Here is a 20,302-nt window from a genome sequence, read left to right as displayed (position 1 = left end):
TTTGTAAAGAAAAAAATCCTAAAAATAGGAAATTATGCAATTTTTTCAATAATAAATGGTTTATCAGGTATGATCTTTTCTTTTGGTAAATAATAATAATTGATTTATCAGATTGATTTTAATGATTGGATTCCATTTCCGGTTGAAATTAACACCCGGTCTGCAATAAGCGGACGCATTTCAAATTCTCCAAATTCGGGCCTCGAATCCTACCTCCTACGTGAAACGGTTGCGGGGTCGGGTAATGTGGGCCCCAAAATCCATATTCGTCCATCGAGAGAAAGCGGCGGTTGGGTTTAACTTTGGTGGTATGGCGTACGCGTAAGCGTAAGCACAAGCACTTGCCTTGCGTGTCCCGATGATCGTTTCGTCTATCTCTCACTCCCTCCTCCATTGCACTGATCGACAAAACCATGAAATGAAATCGTTTTCATATAGGGTTTCTTGTCCGTTTCTCCATTATTCTCCAATTCATTCCCTCAATTCTTAGTTTCTTACTGAGCTCTTCCCTCTCGTTCAATGGAATTGAGAAATGGTGGGAGAAAGCTCTCTTTCGATATTCTCAGCGACGATGGCGTTGCTGACGAGGAAATTCTATTATACAGATCGAATTCAGATCCACTTCGTCAAAATGGCGGAGATGGAGATCTTTTCTCTCCCGGAGATAAGCCGAATCGTCGGAAGCGGAAGAACAAGGGTTGGAAGAAGAAAAAGAAAATTTCACCTTCCATAGAGGAGGATCCGATCACCGACAAGGCTGTTGATTCGGTGTTTGATAATCAGAAACCGTTTTACTATGAGAATGGTTCATGTGCGGATGGATTGGTATCGGATTTCCAGAGTTGCAGGATCCAAACTGTTATTTGTGAGGAGGTTACTGTCACGGAAGACAACGGTGCGACTGTTCGAACGGTGCATCAGGTTTCGGAGCCTGATTTTCAGGGCTTTCATGGAGAACGGCGTTTGTTTGTGGAATTGAGGCAGAGGAATGTTAATGGGGGTGGTGGGGGCGATGAGTCGGTATTGCAGACCGACGAGCCTGCGAAGGAGGAGAGCGGTGCAGGAATGAATTCCTCAGCTCAAAAGCCTAATGGAAGTCAAATTACCAAATTAGAAACCGCGCAATCGCTGGACTGGAAGCAACTCATGTCAGAAGATCCGAGAGGTGACCTTATCCCATCCAAGTTCTTGATTTTTTGTTTTTCCTTAAATATTTAGATTGTAAGAATTTCGTTTACCTGTTCATTGCAACTTATATCGAAATTATCGAGCGGAGATATTAGGTTTCAATACTGATCCACGTACTATTGACTTCTCAATGGCTGTAAAACCAGGGACCGCATCATGACTCTATACTGAAATACTATTCTAACTAGCATTGCTACTTTCCAGGCCAAGTTCAGATGGTCCTTTTTTCTTCCTGCATTGGTTTATTGTTTGTCGATGTCTAAGCATGGTAATTTGTAGGTTTGCACCAAATTCTGTAGCTTTAGCTTAGCCAGAGTATTTCTTTCATTATAAATGTTGCTGCTTCTGGATGTGGCATGTGTTTGATGGGTCCTCTCTCAATGTGCTGTTACAGAAGACATCGACAGTGTATTTTCAGAAACAAATCTTCAGTGCAGTTTGTGTTGGCCATAACTGATCTTAGCCATGCTTTGTTCATCAATCTATGATTCAGTTGACATTGTGTACTTCTGTGCAATTGCATTGATCCCAAAAGAAAACATTGGATGATTAACAGATTTGTGACATTTGGACATTGCTTAGGAGTTAGTGTTGGCTATTATGTCATTAAGCTCTAATTTATTTTCCTCTGTTTTACTGGGTAGTCCTGAGCCATGATTATACAATTTATGTTTATTTGATTGCTGTCAGATCTCTCTCCTGTGGAACAGTCACCTGTGATATATTTCTTGGAAGCAATGAATAGTGGAAATTCTCTAAGGAGCACAACTGTTATAGGAAACGAGAAAGAACGGGAGAGAGTCTATGATACTATCTTCCACTTGCCATGGAGATGTGAACTGGTAACCCCTGCTCATTCTTTGTAATCTTTATGGATTGCCAGTGGAAAAGTGCCAGTGTTCGTCATATCTCATAAGCTGCCTTGACACTGCTGAAACAAAGATGGTTCAATTTCTTTGTGTTTGGTTAGGTACTTCTGCCTTATTATTTTAGTTAATTGAGCCTAAAAATGGTTGCTCCATTGTGACCTAGTGGTCACAGGTTCAAGTCGAGAAACAGCTTTTTTGCAAAGTGGGGTAAGCCTGCGTACATATAACCCTCCCTAGACCCTGCAGTGGCGGGAGACTCATGATTGGGCACACTCTTTTTAGAGCCTAAAAATGCTCTTACATTGAGGTTAGGGTTACTCCATACGGTTTGCCCAAAAGAGGCACATTTCTTCTGTATTTTGCTAAAAATAACTGCTGAGTGGCACTAGAGGGTGCCTACATTGATACCATATTTTGGTTGAGTTGTCCTGCAGGTTCTTTTTTTCTTTCTATTCTTTTCCCCTGACCTGATATCGTTCCATTTTGATATGATGGAGTTTCTCAGATATTAACCATTTGTGTTGCAGCTTATTAATATTGGGTTCCTTGTCTGTTTCGACTCATTTCTTTCATTGCTAACTATCATGCCAGCAAGGGTCGTGATGGCATTCTGGAGGTTTTTCAACACCAGGTGAGATGTCTACTTTTAATAGAATTTGGCTGCTGTGAGCGTACTGTTGGTAAATGAAAGTAAACGTGTCAAGTTTTATCTAGCCCTCACTTGCCCGAAATGTTTCTTTAGTAGGTGCATTTAGTATTCCTGATGTCTACTTGTATGAATGCCAGTGTGGCTTCGCAACACATAAAGGGCATATAGATGGACATGTTTACTCCCCATCAAATGAAGGGGCTTTTTTTTTTCCTTTTTGACATTTTATTGGATGAAAACTGACATTGTAACATGCTTTGTACATCTCATCTCACGTATTGCTTCCAATTTTTAATGTGGTGAATGTTTGATATTTTAGCTCTTTAGGGCAATGTTTGAAGTATCAGTATCAAGTATTGTATTGGAAGGGTGGTTTGAGAGACATATCGTATTGGTACCATATCATACTGGAGAGACACAATATATGCTAAAGATACACATGGATAGGGTCAAGATACACTTGGAAATCTTTTGGAACGTAAAACTCTATAAGTAAGCAATATATAACATATATCAAAGTATTACAAGATAAGTGCATTCAATTGAAATTGTATGAAGGATGAGATTTCTTACATATAATAATCGTCTAATACCACCAAGAGTTTTGGGCTGGTTCAAAATCAGAGGTGAAAATCACTCACATTCATTACATGGTAGTTCTTAAACTATATTGGTCTTATTTGAATTAAATTATCCCATTTTTCAGTTATTTTGCAGAATTTTTATTTTCTAAAAAAAATATAAATGTAATAACAGTCATTTTTCCAAGAATTTTTTTTTCAGGTAGAACACTTTTTGAATTTTTGAGAAATTTTAGAAAGTTTATGAACAAATTGATGTAATAATTTCATGTTTGATGCAATGTATGTGCTTGTTTTACCTAAATCTACTCAAACATAGTATTAAAAAAAAAGTAATGACAAAGATTTGCAAAAATAATTTGAAGTTTTTTCGACTTACCTATCTTGCTCTATGTTTAGCTTCAATGAATGATTTTTGTGCTTCAATCCTCCAAACATAAGTTTGATTGTAGATTTTGGATCATTTTTTTATTAATGATTCAAAGCCCCAGGTCCAAGAAATGAAAGGGAGTTTGATTGTGTAGTTGTGTGTCAAATTTTGGAAACTTAGGTATCACCACCAAGAAGAACATGCTCTGTTTTGAAAGTGATATGAGTTTTATTGATACGTATCTTAAGTATCGGTGTGTATCAGCCAATACTTATTCATACTATATAGTACACTTTTATTTTAAAAAAAAAAATGTGTATCGTATCGGTTAGTCACACTACGATATATAATGAAATGGTGAAAATTGGGGGAGAGAGGTACCACAAAGTGACCATTGTAGGTGCTGGGGTCTACTATAAATAAAGAAGGTGATATAGAGGGTGATGTTTCACAATGGGATGGATGAATTAGAGTGGTGCATCTAGAGTGTTGTGTGACCGACTTATCCTTCTAAAGCTTAAAGGGAAGTTCTATAGGACAGCCATTCAACCGGCTATGGAGCATAATGTTGTGCAGTTTAAGAGAAGTTTCATATAGATAAGCAATGTGTAACAGAGATGAGGATGTTGAGATGGATGTGTGGCAAATCTGGAAAGGATAAAGTAAAGAATGAACATATTAGAGCTTATTTGGGAGTTTCCTCGATTCGTGATAACCTTCAAGAAAGTATCTTGAGGTGGTATGGCCATGTTCAACAGGGACCTGGGGATGCACTGGTGAGGAGGAGTGTCTAAAAGAGATTAAACGAACTAAAAGAGCTAGGGGTAGGCCTAAAATGACCATAGGAGAGGTAGTACGGAAAGACATGGATAGTTTAGGTCTTGTCCCAAGTATGACCTCGAATAGATATGATTGGAGGGCAAGAATCCATGTAGCTGACCCCATTTAGGTGAGATTTTACTGATTTCTTGTGTTGTATTCCTTTCCCTTTCCCTCTTACTTTACTTTTCCTTTTCTTTTGCTATCTTTGATCTGATCCATTTAGCCAACCCCATTTAGTTGGGATAAGGCTGAATTGTTGTTGTATGGAGCCAGATTAATTTTCCAAAAAAGGTCACCACCAATTGCCAAGCTTCCTAATATTAACATTCATTGGAAGTTAGCGCATTGGTTCAGAGAGCCAAGTCACTAAGCAACATAGGGACATATCATTCTTTTGGGGACTCAAAGATGCAAACTCCTTGGCGGATGCTTTAGGTTCAGAGCGAAGTTATATATTTAGGGCCTTATCCAACTATGCAATGAAAGATTATGTTATTTGAGAATATGCAGGGTGATTTTGTTGTAAGCAGCAGTTATTCCAAATAATAGGCCTGTCACCATACTTTGATTCGTTATCGCATAGATGGGACCCGAAAAAATTTGTAAGGGCTTATAGAAATTAAGAAAACTGAAAATAGGGGTATTTCTAGGTAGTATTTTAGTTATTTCAAATTTATTTTTTATTATTATTTTTTTTTTATGTATTTTCTCTCCTTGACATTTATATATGACAGTTAAGAAATCAACAAGTGGATTCTTTGAAGGGAAATTAGAGTGGACTTGAGAGACCTTAACCGATTAGGGAAATAAAAAATAAAACCTAATGGAGACTGGTCTAACCTTATAATAAGTTTCAGGACGAGTCCAAGATAACAGGATCACAACACCCAATAGTGATCAGATTTAGGAGAAACTTTAGATTTGAATAAGAGAATATCTTCAACTAACCTTCGAATAAATGATAGAAAAACTGAACAACTTTAAAACTGACTGGATATCACATGGACAGATAAAGGGGTGTCAATCGGTCGGTCCGGCTCGGTTTCGGTCTGGGTTGAGTCGGTTTCGGTGTGGGAAAGTTGAAACCAAAACCGAACCAATAAGGAAATTCCGGTTTCGGTTTCGGTTTCGGTTTCGGTGCGGTTTGGTTTTGGTTTGTCTTCGGTTTCTTAAATCGATTTGTAACCGGGTTGGTTTTGGTTTTTGGTCCAGTTTGGATTCGACTTTCCATACAAATGTTTACAAAACTATGCAAATTTTGATTTTTTTTAATGAATTTTGGAGTGTTTCGGTTTCTTACCGGTTTGGTTTCGGTTTCGGTCCGGGTTTTGAGCCGGTTTCGGTTTGGTTTTGGGTTCATCCGGTTTCCGGTGCGGTTCGGTTTGGTTTTGGGGTTGCAATACTCCAAACCGAACTGACCCAATAAGGCTTCGGTTCGGTTCGATCCGTGTTGTTATCGGTTTGATCCGATCGGTTTTACCGGTTCGGTTTAAGAATTGACACCCCTAGTTATGAGATAAAGCTTCTAAAACTAAAAAGGCTTGTATTCACTTCAATCAGATTTGACGTTGGAGAAGGGAAAGAGTGTGATCTTAAAAATCGCCCGAGATCTAAGCTTAAACAGCAAGCATTAAATATCTTGGACTTTTATGATTTTTTATCTTGAATGAAGTTTATTATAGAATCTCATTTCAGTAAATGCCTTTGCCTTTTCTAAATAGTTCAATTATTTGATCGTAACTCTTATTATCTTATTACAAGAAAAAAATGAAAAGATAGGATGGATTTCACATGAAGTAAATAAGAACAAAAAATGGCAACTACTCTGTGATCCCTTATGTTATATAGTTCGGATTATATGAAATAAAAAACCCATAGAGTTACAACACGAAAATTTGAGGAAAGAGGTGTTGTTTAGGAGAATTTATTCTTTGATCATGGATTAAGTGTTTACCCGAGGAATTCAAATTCCTATAGAACAGTTTGGATTGTATTTTCAGAATTTAATCTTTGATTAAAAGGAGTTATGTTGATCATAAAATTTATTTCACATTTTATCTTTGTTTGCCACGTCTTATAAAGTTTTCTTTCTCTTTCTCTCTCTCAAACACATTTTTTTTGAGTAACACACATAGACAAACACACTATTGTAGTTCCATGTGCATTTTGTACGTGTGAATTTTTACTACTATATATATATATATAAAATAGATGATTAAGAAATACCCTTCGGTATTCTTTTATGATCGGCTGAATCATTTGCGGAGACGTCATCATTTCCCCTTGTGAAAAACATGCCTACGTTTATGTAATGATGCAAGCCATTATTATTATTATTATTATTATTATTATTATTATTCATTAAAAAAAAACTTTATAATTGGTTGATTTTCCTAATAGCGTTGTGCAAAAATTTCATTCACCGTACATAGACATAATAAGAGCCCGTTAAAATTAAAGCGATACGTGGCTAACATTATTAGGTATTGTCAAAAAAAAAAACAATTAATCATGAGAAATTAAAACGATAGAAGTCAAATTAAAATTTATTTAACTACAATTAAAGCAACTCCCAACACTGGAAATTAGGAAGAGATGTGTAAAGAACTTACGTTGTAGTTTTCAATTTTCACTATCGTGTAGAGCAAACTGAAATGGTTAATCGAGTTAGCGGAACACTCCCGGCCGGCCACTCACAACGTGGTTCCATTGTAGTTTTCATATATATATATATATATATATATGAAAAATGATGGGTGTGCTAACGGTACACCCATGACGCATCCTTGTGTCTATCTCTTTCTTCATTTTCTTGAAAAGGTCTCCTTCACTTCTTCCATCTCTTCCATTGGTTGAGGTGTTAGCTCTGGGTGAGTCGATAACCTCGTTCACATACATATATGGGAAGAACCACTAGTGCAGGTAATTCCTAGCTAGACACAATGGGTACGAAAAGACCATACTGCTCCACACTTAAGATGCCCTCCTTTGATCTGCACACTAATATAAGAGAGAGAGAGAGAAGAACACCATTTATGCATTAGATGTCAATACATCTCAGTCCGCCCCCTCTTAGTCTCTCTTTTTCTAATTCAATTATTTGAGTAATAGGAAGAACACCATTTATGAATTTTCTATTTGTATCCAGGGCAAACAACGAAATCGTGAAGGATTTTATTTTGATGTACATTTGTTCATTTCTCATCAAATATGATATAATGTTGCACTGAAAGTTAACTTGTTAAGATGATCACAAAGAGTTTTACCATTAAAAGCATTTTAAATCCATTCCATTCTCTTTCAAATCGAAGAATAATTATAGCACTCGACTAAAACTTACAAAAAATGCTTCCCGGCCCAAGCTGACTTAAAGAAAAAGGATAATCGAAAAACAAATGCTCAAGACCTTCAAAGAAATTCCTACATAAACAACAATTAGTGATAGAAAGTTGATTTTATTCATATTGTAAATAAGAATCGGACTCCTGGGAGCCCAAGTACATCAATTTTCTAATTAAGTTCAAATAAACTATAATTAGCTGGGGGGATTAAAAATAAAGAAATTGGAAAAAATATGAAACATGTGAATAAGCAAGTGAATCTGCAGCAATATGATCTCAAGGAAACGGTGGTGAATATATTATTGATTCAGTTAATCCCTCGCAAGGCTAGTAAGTAGCAAAAGCTTCCGCCATATCCGTCCCATCCAGTTTGCCGTCATGGCCCAGATGATTACTACCAACACAATTGGAAGCCATAACATAAAATTCCCAGAAAAGTAGTATGATGGACTAAAATAATCAAAATAATAAAAATACCGAGGATGGCTTGGACCATTAAAACCTACTGGTGTTGACCATGAAAAAGTCAGCAACATAAAGAGTAGAGCTAGTAGGAGTGCGCCACGCAAAGGGAATCCTACTGTGAGATTGTAAACCAGGACCACTGATAGAAGAAACGCTGCAAAGTTAAACAGCATCACCAAGTTGTATATAGTTGTAGCTTTTGTAAACCAAATTGGTTGCCCAGCAGAATGGCCAAGTACAAGATTGCCGTCATTGTCGAAGACAGTATTTGTGTCATCCTGCCAATAACCACCAGGGGGATTGAGTCCAGTTTGATAAGTTGCAGTGACAATTAGAACTACTACCACCAACAACGCATTACGCGTATCGAGCGGAGTATCCATGTCCACCTTCAATCTCATAAAATTCCCTTGCAGAGATTTTATTTTCGACTTGGACACCACCCATTTCACTACACAAGTTAATTTTGTTGCCACTATTTTGCTCTTCCCCATATTAATAATATCTTGCCCTCTCTTAGCTCCTACACTGCATAGGCTACTTCTTATTCTTTCTCGGTCTCCTTCATCATCACTTGGAAGATGCATTACCAGATCCAATGCTGTCAAACTTTCGTTGTTCATCACATTTACTTTGATAGCGTTTCTAACAATGCGGCCACTACTATGTATAAGTAGCTTTACCATCTGTATATATAATAGGAAATGCAACAAAATGGTCCGTACATGTGTTAGTATAAATAAATAAATAAAACAAACTAAAAGGTGTAGACGACGATATAAGATCGATCTGCCTTGATTGTACGAGTCAGCATCTAACACCTGTCCCACCTTCTACCATTACAAAGATAAAGAAGGGTATATTTGAAAACAAAAAGGATAGGTTTTGGAAGCTGACTCAGTACAATCAGCAGCTGACCCATTTTCGTTGAAGAAGAGGGAGGGATGAAGGTGTGTGGTTTTGCCTCATATTGTCCTCCTGAGGTAGCAAGGTGCAAGACAGTGTTCCCTTCATTGTCTTTCCAACTTAGAATGTCGTTCTGCCAATGCTTCTCCAGCCAATTCACCAATACTTTGAAGGCTTCAACCTGACCAAATTTCAAAGCCAGATGAAGAGCGGACTCCTTTCTAACAGTTAAAGCTTTGATGGAGTTTTGGCAATTGAGGAGCAATAGTTTCAACACATCGACTTTTCCAGCAATAGCTGCACAATGAAGAGGAGTCCTCTTCTCTCTGCCTTTCAGGTTACCAAGACCACAAACTTGTCCACTTTCTTCTTTCAAGAGCACCTTCACAATCTCTAGGTGCCCAGATCTTGAAGCTAAGTGCAAGGGGCTGTATCCGTCTTGGTTTAGCTTCAAAGTGAAAGAAGGCTTCAAATTTATAATTTCTTCCACAAGACAGGTATGACCAGACAACACAGCCCAGTGTAAAGGAGTATTAGTAAATGGAATCTTTTCGATGTTCTCAAGGATGAAAGGATCCTCCCCAAGTAATACATATAAACCTTCTATATCTCCATTCCTAGCCGCTTCAATCAATCTCTGGTCCATTATATTTGGCTTACTGGAGATGGGATAGGTAGCTTTCAAAATGTTTGAATGAATGATCTTGTTCAACTGAACTGTCAAAAAGGAAGCCAAAACGAGATCACAAACTCTTAAGTGAAAATATAATTAACAAATTAAACAACAACAAAAAAAAATAATATATAAATCATTCGCCAGAATACATAATGAATCCCTATATATTATATTTCACCAATTAATAATCATAAGGAACTAAAACGACACAAATCAAATAAAAACTTCTTTTAACTACAACTAAAGCAACTCTCAGCACTGGGTCTCCACTACTGGAAATAAAGAAGAGATGTGTAAAGAACTTACGTTGTACTTTTCAATTGTCACTATCGTGCAGAGAAAACTGAAATGGTTGATCAAGGAACACTCCCGGCCGGCCTCTCGCAATACTGCTCTCACCCTTCTTCCCTAGTGTATTTATATATATATATATATATATATATATATATATATATATATATATATAAGGAAAAGGGTGGGTGTATGCCAAGGATAAAATGATGAGAAATAGGGTTTTCCAAAATCCAGGGAAATAGGGTCCTCCTGGTTCTGTATGGTGAGAAGAATGAGATCGGTGCAATACCATACTCCGATCTGGCAAGGAAACGAGACATATATATATATATATATATATATAGTATAGATCTTATCTATACAATAAAATATATTTAATTTATAATTATTAATAATAATTATTGAAGTTAATTATGACGATAATATATTATAATCAAATTTTAATTTTTTAATTAGGAGAGATGGCTTAGTGGATGAAAGGGGCGGATTGCTAATATATAAATATATATATGTATATATATATATATATATATATATGAGCCCATGGGAATTAAAAATATCGACAACATTATTAAATGCTATAAAATTTGTGTGTTTGTCATCGCCAATGGTTGGATCTGCTCCATCTAATTTGATTCCTAATTCTGTAGTAAAGAATGGTGGGCGTTCAATTCCTTTGCCTCTATTGCGTCGAAAATTTCTCATTGTTAAAAGGGTAATTTATAGTGTCACCCCCTAGAGAATGCCACTATTACAAGAACACCCTTAATTAGAATAAGTCAAATTAAAACTTCTTTAACTAGAAGCCATTTCCAGCATTGCTCTCTCGTGGAAAGTAAGAAGAGATGTGCAAAGAACTTACGTTGTTGTATTCAATTTTCATTATCTTGTAGAGCCACCCTCTAGAGAATGACAACCCCTCTGTAATACCAAATTAGATTCAAACTCCTTGCCGTTAGTTGTTGTTCTAGAATATACCTTAGATGCTGATGTCAGCCACTATATTTTTTTTAAATATTAAAATGCCCTTATTATATGTGAAGTAAGTAAACTACCTCATCGACGTCCCGCGAGAGGTGGGATAGGGCTTCGTAGAGGTCAAGAATCTTGAAGAGCTTCTCCAGTGATCGGTGGCTGATGCTGATAGTCTCAATGAAGTTGAAGACTTGAATGGCGGAACCCTTGACGGTTTCCATGAAGCTGGTGTTGTCGGAGGCGGGGTTGAGACCCTAGAAGATCTGCTCGCAGAGGAGTTTCTCACTGGAAAAAAGGATACAAACGCAGACCTTGGCAGCGCGTATCCAACGCCTAATCTTGGTCTCGGGGGTATCCCACTCCAGCCTCTTTATCGGTGAATAACCGCAGTAAAGTTCTGAGATTAGGAACTATTTTTCTACCCAGAAATGTTATCAGAAATAATCTTTCTAGCGCTGGATTGAAGTGGAAGGTCGAAAAGAGGGACAATCGAGTGGTTGTCTGATGTGAGGTGGCTTTTGCAGAGAAAGAAGTCACTGAGACTTCTGAGGAGAAGTTCATCAGGCGGAGGTGGGTTTTCTTTCTTTATATCGTTATCTACTGTTTTGTTCGGTCTGATGGATTAATATTGTTTTCCTTGGTTTTTGACAAGTGGGTTGAATTGTCAGTAGTGGTGTGGTATTGCGTCTGCCTAGGAATTAGTGTCTTCGACCATGGAGCGTTGGATCTCGTCGATGGCCCACAAGTAACGTTCAGTTTCCTGATGATCGCCACCATCAAAGATCATTCGTTCCTTGGCCTCTTCAGATAGAGTAAAATCCCACCTAAACATGAGCTTCTCCACGGCTTTGAATTCTTTGGAGACGCTCTCAGGAGATTCAATAGCAATCACCAGAAAAATGTTAAAGAGAGAGAGGGGAAAGGAGTAAATAGGGTATAATGGTCATTTTAACTCCTCATTATTAAGTGATTGACAACAGGAGTCTGAGTCTAATTTGACATTACAGAATTATTGTTCTTATAATAGTGACATTCTCTAAGAGGTGGCACTATAAATTACCCATGTTAAAATAAAAACAAATGGTTACTAGTTTTCATTGTTAAAGAGGCGGCTACCCATGGTACCCTTGAAGATTTTCCAGTCTCCCTTACTATTTTCTGCTTATCTATATTGTTTTTCTCTTTCTTTACCTATTTTTTGGGTAAAAAACTTTCATTATTAAAAGAAAATCTTACAAGCAACACCATTGAATCAGCCAAAAGAAGGTAACAAAGAAAAAGTAAAAGATAAGATGAGAATGAAGATGATCTAGAGATTTTCTTCCCTTACTCCTTATAAAAACCTTTGATTACTAAAAGAAAATCTTACAAGCAACACCCAGTGAGTTAACCAAAAGAAGGTAACAAAGAAAAGGTAAACGATAAGATTAGAATGAAGATGATCCAGGGACTTTTCTTTCTTCACTCCTTCCCCAAATTTTTGGGTAAAAAACAAAAATTCCGACAAACTTTAAGTAGCAACTTGTCATTTTTAGCAATTATTTACTTTAGTGGCACCTTTGCGAAATGTTGCATGAAATTTATTACTCATTTCAATCTTGTTAGTCTTCTTACGAAGGGACATTTCTTCTCCATGGGCTATGATAATATTTGTTACTCATTCCTGTGAAATTTACATATTGACTCCATAAGGAAGGAAACTGGAAATTTCTAACTTGTTATTTATTTATTTTATTTTTAATTTTTTAACATTAACCTATTATGTGCCTATATCACTAATTTATAAGCATTCTTTAATTGGTTATTAAATTGATTCTATTTTGCATTAAAAATTATGGTTTGAGATATCGGTATCGAGAATAGGATCAAATAAGGTTGATATTGATCCAATATCGCTTCGAACCAGCTAGGATGGGACATAATTACTGCTAGTTTTAATTAAAAAAAAAATCATTTCTTAAACTATTTTACCCCGTCTGTACTGATCCATCCATATGATATTGGCTAAGATTCAGGATCGATCAAGGCCAATTTTTTATCCGATCCAATTCCTCAAACCACGTCCAAAATCCTTTCTTATAAACTATAAAATAAAAATTACAAGTATATATATTATTACTAAATATGATACAAAATTTAAGTAGTTTATACAATCACATGGAATCACATCGAGTAATAATAAAAAATAAAAAAAATTCTTTCTTTCCCTTAAATTTTCCTTACAACCAAACATAACCTATAAGGATGTGCCTCGCACAATAACTCAGCACCCGATATTTACCTAAAAAAAAAAACTCATCACCCGATATAAATACACGATTGAGAAAGCATTGTTTCAGAAATACACATTTTTTTTTTTTTTTTTTTTTGATCGACTGAATCATTCACGGAGTCGCCATCATTTCCCCTTGTGAATAACATGCCGTGTGTCTTAGGATTGAGAAAAACACAAAATTATTAGACAGTTTCTCTGAAACATGCGGTGAGGTTGACCGTGTCTTAGGGTCTAGATAAACCTCTACCACCCCTCTCTCTCTCTCTCTCTCTCTCTCTCAGATTCCACTCCTGCAACCCTAATCTCCCATGGTGAATGGGAATCCTTGGGTGCAAGGAAACTGAAGTTTACTCGGTCCAAAACAACTTATAAACTTATCTCCTCACCCACTTGTTTTGCTTAGGTAGTTTGTGATATATATATATATATATATATATATATCACTCCCTATTGCACCAAATAATCAGTAGGAAGAACAACAGAAGTCAAATTAAAACATCTTTTAACTACAAAGGCACCTAGCTGGCTTCGATTTAAGAAAATATCCTCATCAACCATTTTATTATTGAAGCTATCTCAATTAATATAGTAAGGCATGCAAGAGGATCTAATCCTCTATTTATAAAGTGGATAAATACAAGAGATATGTGTAAGAACTTATGTTTTAATATTCGATTTTCACAATCGAGTAGAGAAAATTGAACTCCGTCTCTCCCTTCCCCCACTAATCCTTGTCTCCCCACTGATTCCCTCACCTCTTAACCTTGCTCCTCCTCCCGTCTTTGGAAAAAGATCATTTCCAATTAATTAAGTATTAATAAGTGATTCAAGAGTTGAAAGGATCAAAGGATATGTGCCCATGTATAAAGAGGATCCAAATCCTCTCCATAGAGCCTCAGATCAGATAGTAATCTTCTGATTAGAAGGACCAGACACACGTCTCGAGGTCACCCCAACTGTGAGATCAATCTATGATCCATGAACTCTATGAAAAAGAATCATATCCTGCATAAAGATGCGTATCTAAAGTCCTCTTAACCCCCTTAATTACTAATTGAAAGCCCAATTAATTAGGGAGAGTCAAGTCCCCATCCCAATCCCAATCCCAGTCCCAGTCCCAGTCCCCTATTGAGGCTTTGCCTTTTTCTAATGAGCTTTCAGTGGCCCTCCGGTGCGACTGCCTCGTTGCCACCTATGCCAATAACATGTGCCTGATGGAGGTCTGTATAAACAATTTTTTTTTTTTGGATAGGTCTTCATGAACATGTCTCCCTCGTCTGATATCAAAGAATCTTTCTCGATTCTACCAAAAAAGAGGGAATCCTTCTGAGGAAAAGCCAACAAAGTTCCGTCCAGCTCAAGCCGGGCCCTATCAGCTAGGGCCACTCAGAGTAGGCCCGAGCCCAAGTGATTGGCTGCATTATTGTTGGATCCTCTCCATAGGAATGCGTCGCCCATACAACGTCCATAGAGGTCTTGAGTTGTCTGATTGTGCGATACATGGAGAAAACAAAGCCAACGTTGGTAAAGAAAAAGACGTGACTTTTGCCCATTTAACCCATTCACTCTCACCCATACCAGACACCCTAATTCAACCAAACCACTCACCTCTCCAACCTCGATCCCAAAAACGCAGAGGAAGGCACCGCTGCAACCCCTAGTTCCGCTCTCTTCTCTCTTCCAAGGTTGCTCCTTCCGCTGTTGCGATAAACATTCCGCTGAGTAATCATAATCTGGATAGTGTTCTTCAAGGTGGCTCTCACCGGCGATAAGGGTCTTGCTTGACAATGGGTTTGCTATTGCATTGACGTGAGTTTGATTTTGATTTGCTACATATGATGTTGTGGTGCTTGTTGCAACAGTCAGTGATGGAGATTGTGACGGTGGGGTTACTGATGTTGAAGATTGAGGATTGTATATATAATGGGAGGAAGATGAGGAAGAGAGAGTAAATGGGTTTTAGATTTGGATTTGGAGGAGGAATAGGGAGTGTGGAATTGATGGTGGATGTGTTTCTGGTAGATTGGGAGGAGAGGCGGTGTTGGGTTAAAATCGGAGGAGATGCCGCTGCTTTCTTTTCCGATTTTAGCTTCAGATTTCTTCTGATGCATTACATACATGATATGATGAATCAATCTAAACTCACCCTTGTTAGTTTCCTTTGCCTTACTTTGATTTGCATCTTCTTCTATGAAATTCATGAACTGAAAGCTTTGCTTCAGGTTGATTTGTTACAAGATAGTACCCATTAGATTGCTGTGTAGATTGAAGTATTTTGTTAATGCAATAGATGAACCTCTGGTACAATGACGTTGAAGTAGAACGAACCAAGTGGGTTGAGTCATATCAAAAGACACTCTCCTTAAGGTCAAACACCCCCTATAATAGTATAATTGGGGATACCTGCGTTTTACCTCCAAGATAAAACAACCATGTGATCTCTGTCTTATTGTACACAAACTTTGATCCTTTGGAAGAGAAAGGTTAGGCTCATTAAGCAAGGTTTTGTAACACTGTTTATGCAACGTTAAAAAATGGAAAACAGAGGAGGGGAGAAAATAGAGAGGAAAAATACAAAAAACGTTCACTACAACAAATTTGCTCTTTTACTACGGAAATTTTTCATAGTTAAAAAACTCTACCATAGCAATTGAAATATATACGACAGTTAATGTCTATCGCATGACCGTCGTTAAGATTGCCGTCGTATTTGTTTACGACGGAATTATGGAATGCGTATGTTTAGGTTATTAACTACGGAATTATTATACCATAGTTTTAAAATCAAATTTAAACGACGGTAAGTTACTGTAGTATAAAATAATTTATTACTACGGAGTACAATACCGAAGTAAAAGTATCTCTTTTACTACAAAAATATAACGTCGCATAATGTCAATATATACGACGGATGCTTGGAAGTGTAGTAAAAAAATACTTTTTACTACAGAAATATAGTCCTGTCGTATATAGTAGAATTTTTTTTTAAATAATTATATTTACATAAAAAATCCCTGTAATAATACATCCAAGAAAAAAATATTGGGCATATTCCAAGCAAGAAAACTATATAGTGACCATACTCTCTCCACACTTTGCTTTCCTTGGACCACAACTGGTGAATTGAAGCAACTGGTTCTAGAAACTGGTACCGATTGGGAGCAACAGATCAAGCACATAGCTAGCCACGTATAGTGGATTGGTCGATCCAATAGTAGTATTGGGGGATGTCCTTCACTGGATCAGCAAATCCTTTTGTTTTGATTGTCTATTCCATACAGATTCTGATCAATATCCCTGAGGAACCATCCAATTTGAAATACCAATGTCTAAATCATTGTGACCCCATTGATACACTAACACAACTAGTACCTCTAAGGAAAACACATAAGTGGGAATACTAGTGCAAGTTCTACTTCTCCCTTGGTTAGAGCAGTAGAGGAATACTACAACAAACAAAAGACTTATATGTGCACCTGAGAAATCAAAGCATTTGCTACCAAACTCTTAGATATCTCCTCAGCAATCTCTGTGAGAGTTGACATCCACTTCTTGCCTTCCTTGACAGTGCCATCTGGCAAAGTAATTCTACACACAAGTACCCAAAAGATAATTTTAGAACAAACTATAAAATGAAGACAACAAAAAATAAAAGAAAGATCATTATTGCCATTATACAAAATTAAAAGGATCACCAGTGATGAAAAATAACTTATTACAACTCTTAATAAGATGACATTCTCCCCAGAAGATGTGTTCTTTTGATAACTCACAAATAGAGAAGCAAATAAACTATTTCTTAGCTTAACCGAAACTAAGCGAAAAGTAGTAAAACTAGATATACTTACAACTGTATAATTAAATTAAAAATTACATTAGATGCTCTTTGACCAATTGTTGGAGTACAAGTACACAAAAATGAGGACTAAAAGGGGTGTGTTTTGGTGTGCTGGCCAGCCAAGATAGAGTTTTGAAAACTTAATTACTAAACTGCATTTTCAAGGTAGATTTTATCCCATTTAGATTCTATGAGTTTGGCAGTCAAAAAGCCAAGGTACTAAAGTAATACTTTGCACAATCCAAACACAAGAAGTTCAGATTCAGCTTCTTTCTCACCAGTCATCATTGGCAAAGAAACAGAGAAGCAAAGCAGAGACATTGTTGCATCAATAAAATTCCATCTGTTTCAAGCTTCAACAATTTGTAATTTTCAAGGTAAAATTAGTTTAAAGAAAGCAAGAAGGAAACAGAAACTCAACAACTGAAAACCAAGGGTTGGAATAAGGAAAAGAAAGAGAAAAATATTTAGTTTGTGTAAAATAAGATGACTCTTAACAATAAAACCCTCTTATCAAAAGCTGGAAGAAGAGCAAAACAAGGGAAAGGGATGACTGCACAAGATCCCAATAGAAGATTCATAAGCAATTCACATGACTGGTTGAGAAAAATGATATTATAAGGACACAGATGTAAGACTCCAAAGCGGCATATTAATCAGATTCAGAATAGATCGGCAGCCATGCATCAGAGAGGGATAACTGTATTCACGTTCTCATCCTCAACGCTCTAGTATGTATGATAATCCTCATATACCAATCGAAATCATAGAAAAAGATAGACAATGCTTCAGACCATCCTAGTTCATGAATTTCAACATAACAATGCAAACACATGTACTTGAATTTCAGTAAACTAAAAGTGCCTCAGTGGCTGTGTAAGGTTTTTGCTGGTTTTCCACAGTTCCAATATATATATATATATATATATATATACACACACACAAATTAAAGAGAGAATACAAGTAACTAAAAACCTACGGCAATGAAGTGTCAGAGTTGATAAACATCAGCACCAATAAATCAGACAGGGATAACTGTACAAACCCAAAATAAATTAACATTCATAATTACCTTCAATTGTCTTCTAATTATAAAACTTAAAATACCAAACTAAAAAGCAGGAAGGGAAAGAAGGTTACCTCCAAGAAAACTCTGGATAGAGATTAAAATGGTTCTCACATCATAAGCTGATGACCATTTATCCTGTAATTTAGACAGATTTTGTTTTGGTTCAGATTAGAATCAATAAGTCTTAAATTTGAAACTGAGACAGAGTAATCAAAAGAGTGGTATATCTACCTACAGGACGTCCAAGCAAATGTTACCAAAGACATCTACATTAGGGTGGAAGCAGCTTGTTTCAAATTTGACCTTGGGAGGTTTGAATGGGTAATCAGTTGGAAAAGATAGTGAGAGCTTGTCATCTGTTACTTCAAAAACAGTATCTTTCCTTCCACAGATTGTACCCTTCCAGCAGAATATGTTGTCTTCCTCAGGAAAAGCAGATACGCCAGCATCCCCACTCATCTGCACATAATAAATCAAAGATAAAATTGTTAACAGATCTGAAGGTAAACTACTGAAAATTTTTAATAAGTAAAAACAATTGAATGGTTTCTTACCATTAGGGCCATCAATTCTGACTGTAGCCTGTTTAAATGAATCAGAAACAGGAAAAGATACAAATGATAAGATAGAAAAGATGGAATTGAAAATAAAAATTTAAAATAAGTATCCAAAACGGAAGAACACTAAGTTCAACAGAGATCCCCGAACCCAAAACTCAAAGGCAATGACAAAATACAAAATTCCCACAGACAAGAGCTCAAATAAATCCAAATTGAATCTAAGAACTCTAAAGAAAAGCCTAAAAATATAGAGAAATTCAAAAGCTAGGGTTTCTTTTGTGGCGGAAGGTCCAAGGAAAGAACGTCAAAGAAAAACCCAACGTCAAGATCCGCAGGCAGAGAGAAAAAGAAGAAGAACCAGAAGGATCAAGAGAAACCAGAAAAAAAAATATTGGGACAGATGAAGAAAATCAAAAGGACCAATAACGAAGAAACCAGAGAAATTAAACAATACAAACCTTTTCAGAACAGATTGGGTGTCGACGCTCTTAGCGACAGGGGCAGGCTGCTTTGAGGTCGCCACGGTAGGTGTGGGCACTGGTGTGTTGCCTTGGTTAGGGGTGTCAACCGGTCGGCCGGTTCGGTTTTGATCGGGCTTAATCGGGCTTGAAGACTTTCAAAGGCTACACCGTGTCTGCTCATTTAACTAATCGGGCTTAGTTATTGAGGGCATGGTACGCTTTATATTCGGTCGGTCGGCCTCGGACTATAATTGGGCCACCTTAATCGGACTTTAGTCGGGCCTTATCCGGACTACAGACATGTTTAATGTTAAACGGGCTTTAACCGGTTTTTAAACGGGCCCTCTTTAAAATGTGCTCTTATATTCCGACCCACTCATGCAAGCCCAAAAAAATGACAATTAATCAATATATGATACCAAATATAATCATTATTTAAAATGTGAACATGTTTTCTTTTTAATTTGGGGGGTAAAATAGGTATTCTACAATCATTAAAGGGTCGGGCTAGGCCGGTGCACAATAGGCCAGTCTCGGTCGGGCACCCGACGGTCCAAGTAGCAAAATCAAGACCGACTATTTATAAACGAGTTGAGCTCAAGCCCGACACGTTTAATAAACAGTCCGGGCTGGGCTGGGTCGATTTATAAACGATCGATCCTGATCGATTTAGTTGGTTCGGACCACGAATTGACACCCCTAGTCTTGGTAACCCTGAGTCTCGGAGTAACTATTAACGGTAGCCATTCTTTTGAGAGAGAGAGAGAGAGAGAGAGAGAGAGAGAGAGAGAGAGAGAGAGAGAGAGAGAGAGAGAGAGAGAGAGAGACTGGCGCTACTTCTCTTCCAGATATGAAAGTAAGGACCATAAAGGGGCTACTTCTCCTCCAGCTCTGAAAATAAACGAATTGTTGCTGCCAAAAACCCCGCTGATCCAACCTACACAAACACAGACAACGGAGGCC

At 37.1% G+C, this 20,302-nt stretch overlaps 2 protein-coding genes, 2 non-coding genes and 1 pseudogene across 4 annotated transcripts in view; 1 reads left to right on the top strand and 4 right to left on the bottom strand.

The window, feature by feature from the left end:
- The first annotated feature begins 328 nt into the window (after nucleotides 1–328).
- Nucleotides 329–20,302, top strand: part of LOC122079403 (protein POLLEN DEFECTIVE IN GUIDANCE 1) — a 27,025-nt gene continuing 7,051 nt past the window's right edge. Inside the window, exons 1-3 of the mRNA XM_042645838.1 lie at nucleotides 329–1,165; nucleotides 1,879–2,030; nucleotides 2,585–2,688. Coding sequence (XP_042501772.1) covers nucleotides 520–1,165; nucleotides 1,879–2,030; nucleotides 2,585–2,688 — 902 coding nt within the window. The 5' untranslated portion in view covers nucleotides 329–519. The remainder of the gene's footprint in view (nucleotides 1,166–1,878; nucleotides 2,031–2,584; nucleotides 2,689–20,302) is intronic.
- LOC122079404 (ankyrin repeat-containing protein BDA1-like) lies at nucleotides 9,064–9,878 on the bottom strand. The gene has a single exon (XM_042645839.1). It carries the CDS (start codon nucleotides 9,835–9,837, stop codon nucleotides 9,100–9,102), a length of 738 nt encoding a protein of 245 aa, XP_042501773.1. The 5' UTR covers nucleotides 9,838–9,878; the 3' UTR covers nucleotides 9,064–9,099.
- LOC122079502 lies at nucleotides 16,604–20,086 on the bottom strand (annotated as a pseudogene).
- Nucleotides 18,035–18,122, bottom strand: LOC122080488. Its single transcript, XR_006140781.1, has one exon. It is a non-coding gene; the product is annotated as a small nucleolar RNA snoR20a (small nucleolar RNA).
- On the bottom strand, nucleotides 18,234–18,326 carry LOC122080476. The gene has a single exon (XR_006140769.1). It is a non-coding gene; the product is annotated as a small nucleolar RNA R38 (small nucleolar RNA).

Source organism: Macadamia integrifolia, chromosome 5, assembly GCF_013358625.1.
Source record: "Macadamia integrifolia cultivar HAES 741 chromosome 5, SCU_Mint_v3, whole genome shotgun sequence".
NCBI classification, from domain to species: Eukaryota; Viridiplantae; Streptophyta; class Magnoliopsida; order Proteales; family Proteaceae; genus Macadamia; species Macadamia integrifolia.
The sequence above is the reverse complement of the archived record's forward strand: the minus strand, read 5'-3'. Positions and strand labels throughout refer to the sequence as shown.

Coding starts and splice junctions, on each gene's coding strand:
- LOC122079404 (XM_042645839.1), bottom strand. CDS start 9,837: ATGGACCAGAGATTGATTGAAGCGGCTAGGAATGGAGATATAGAAGGT.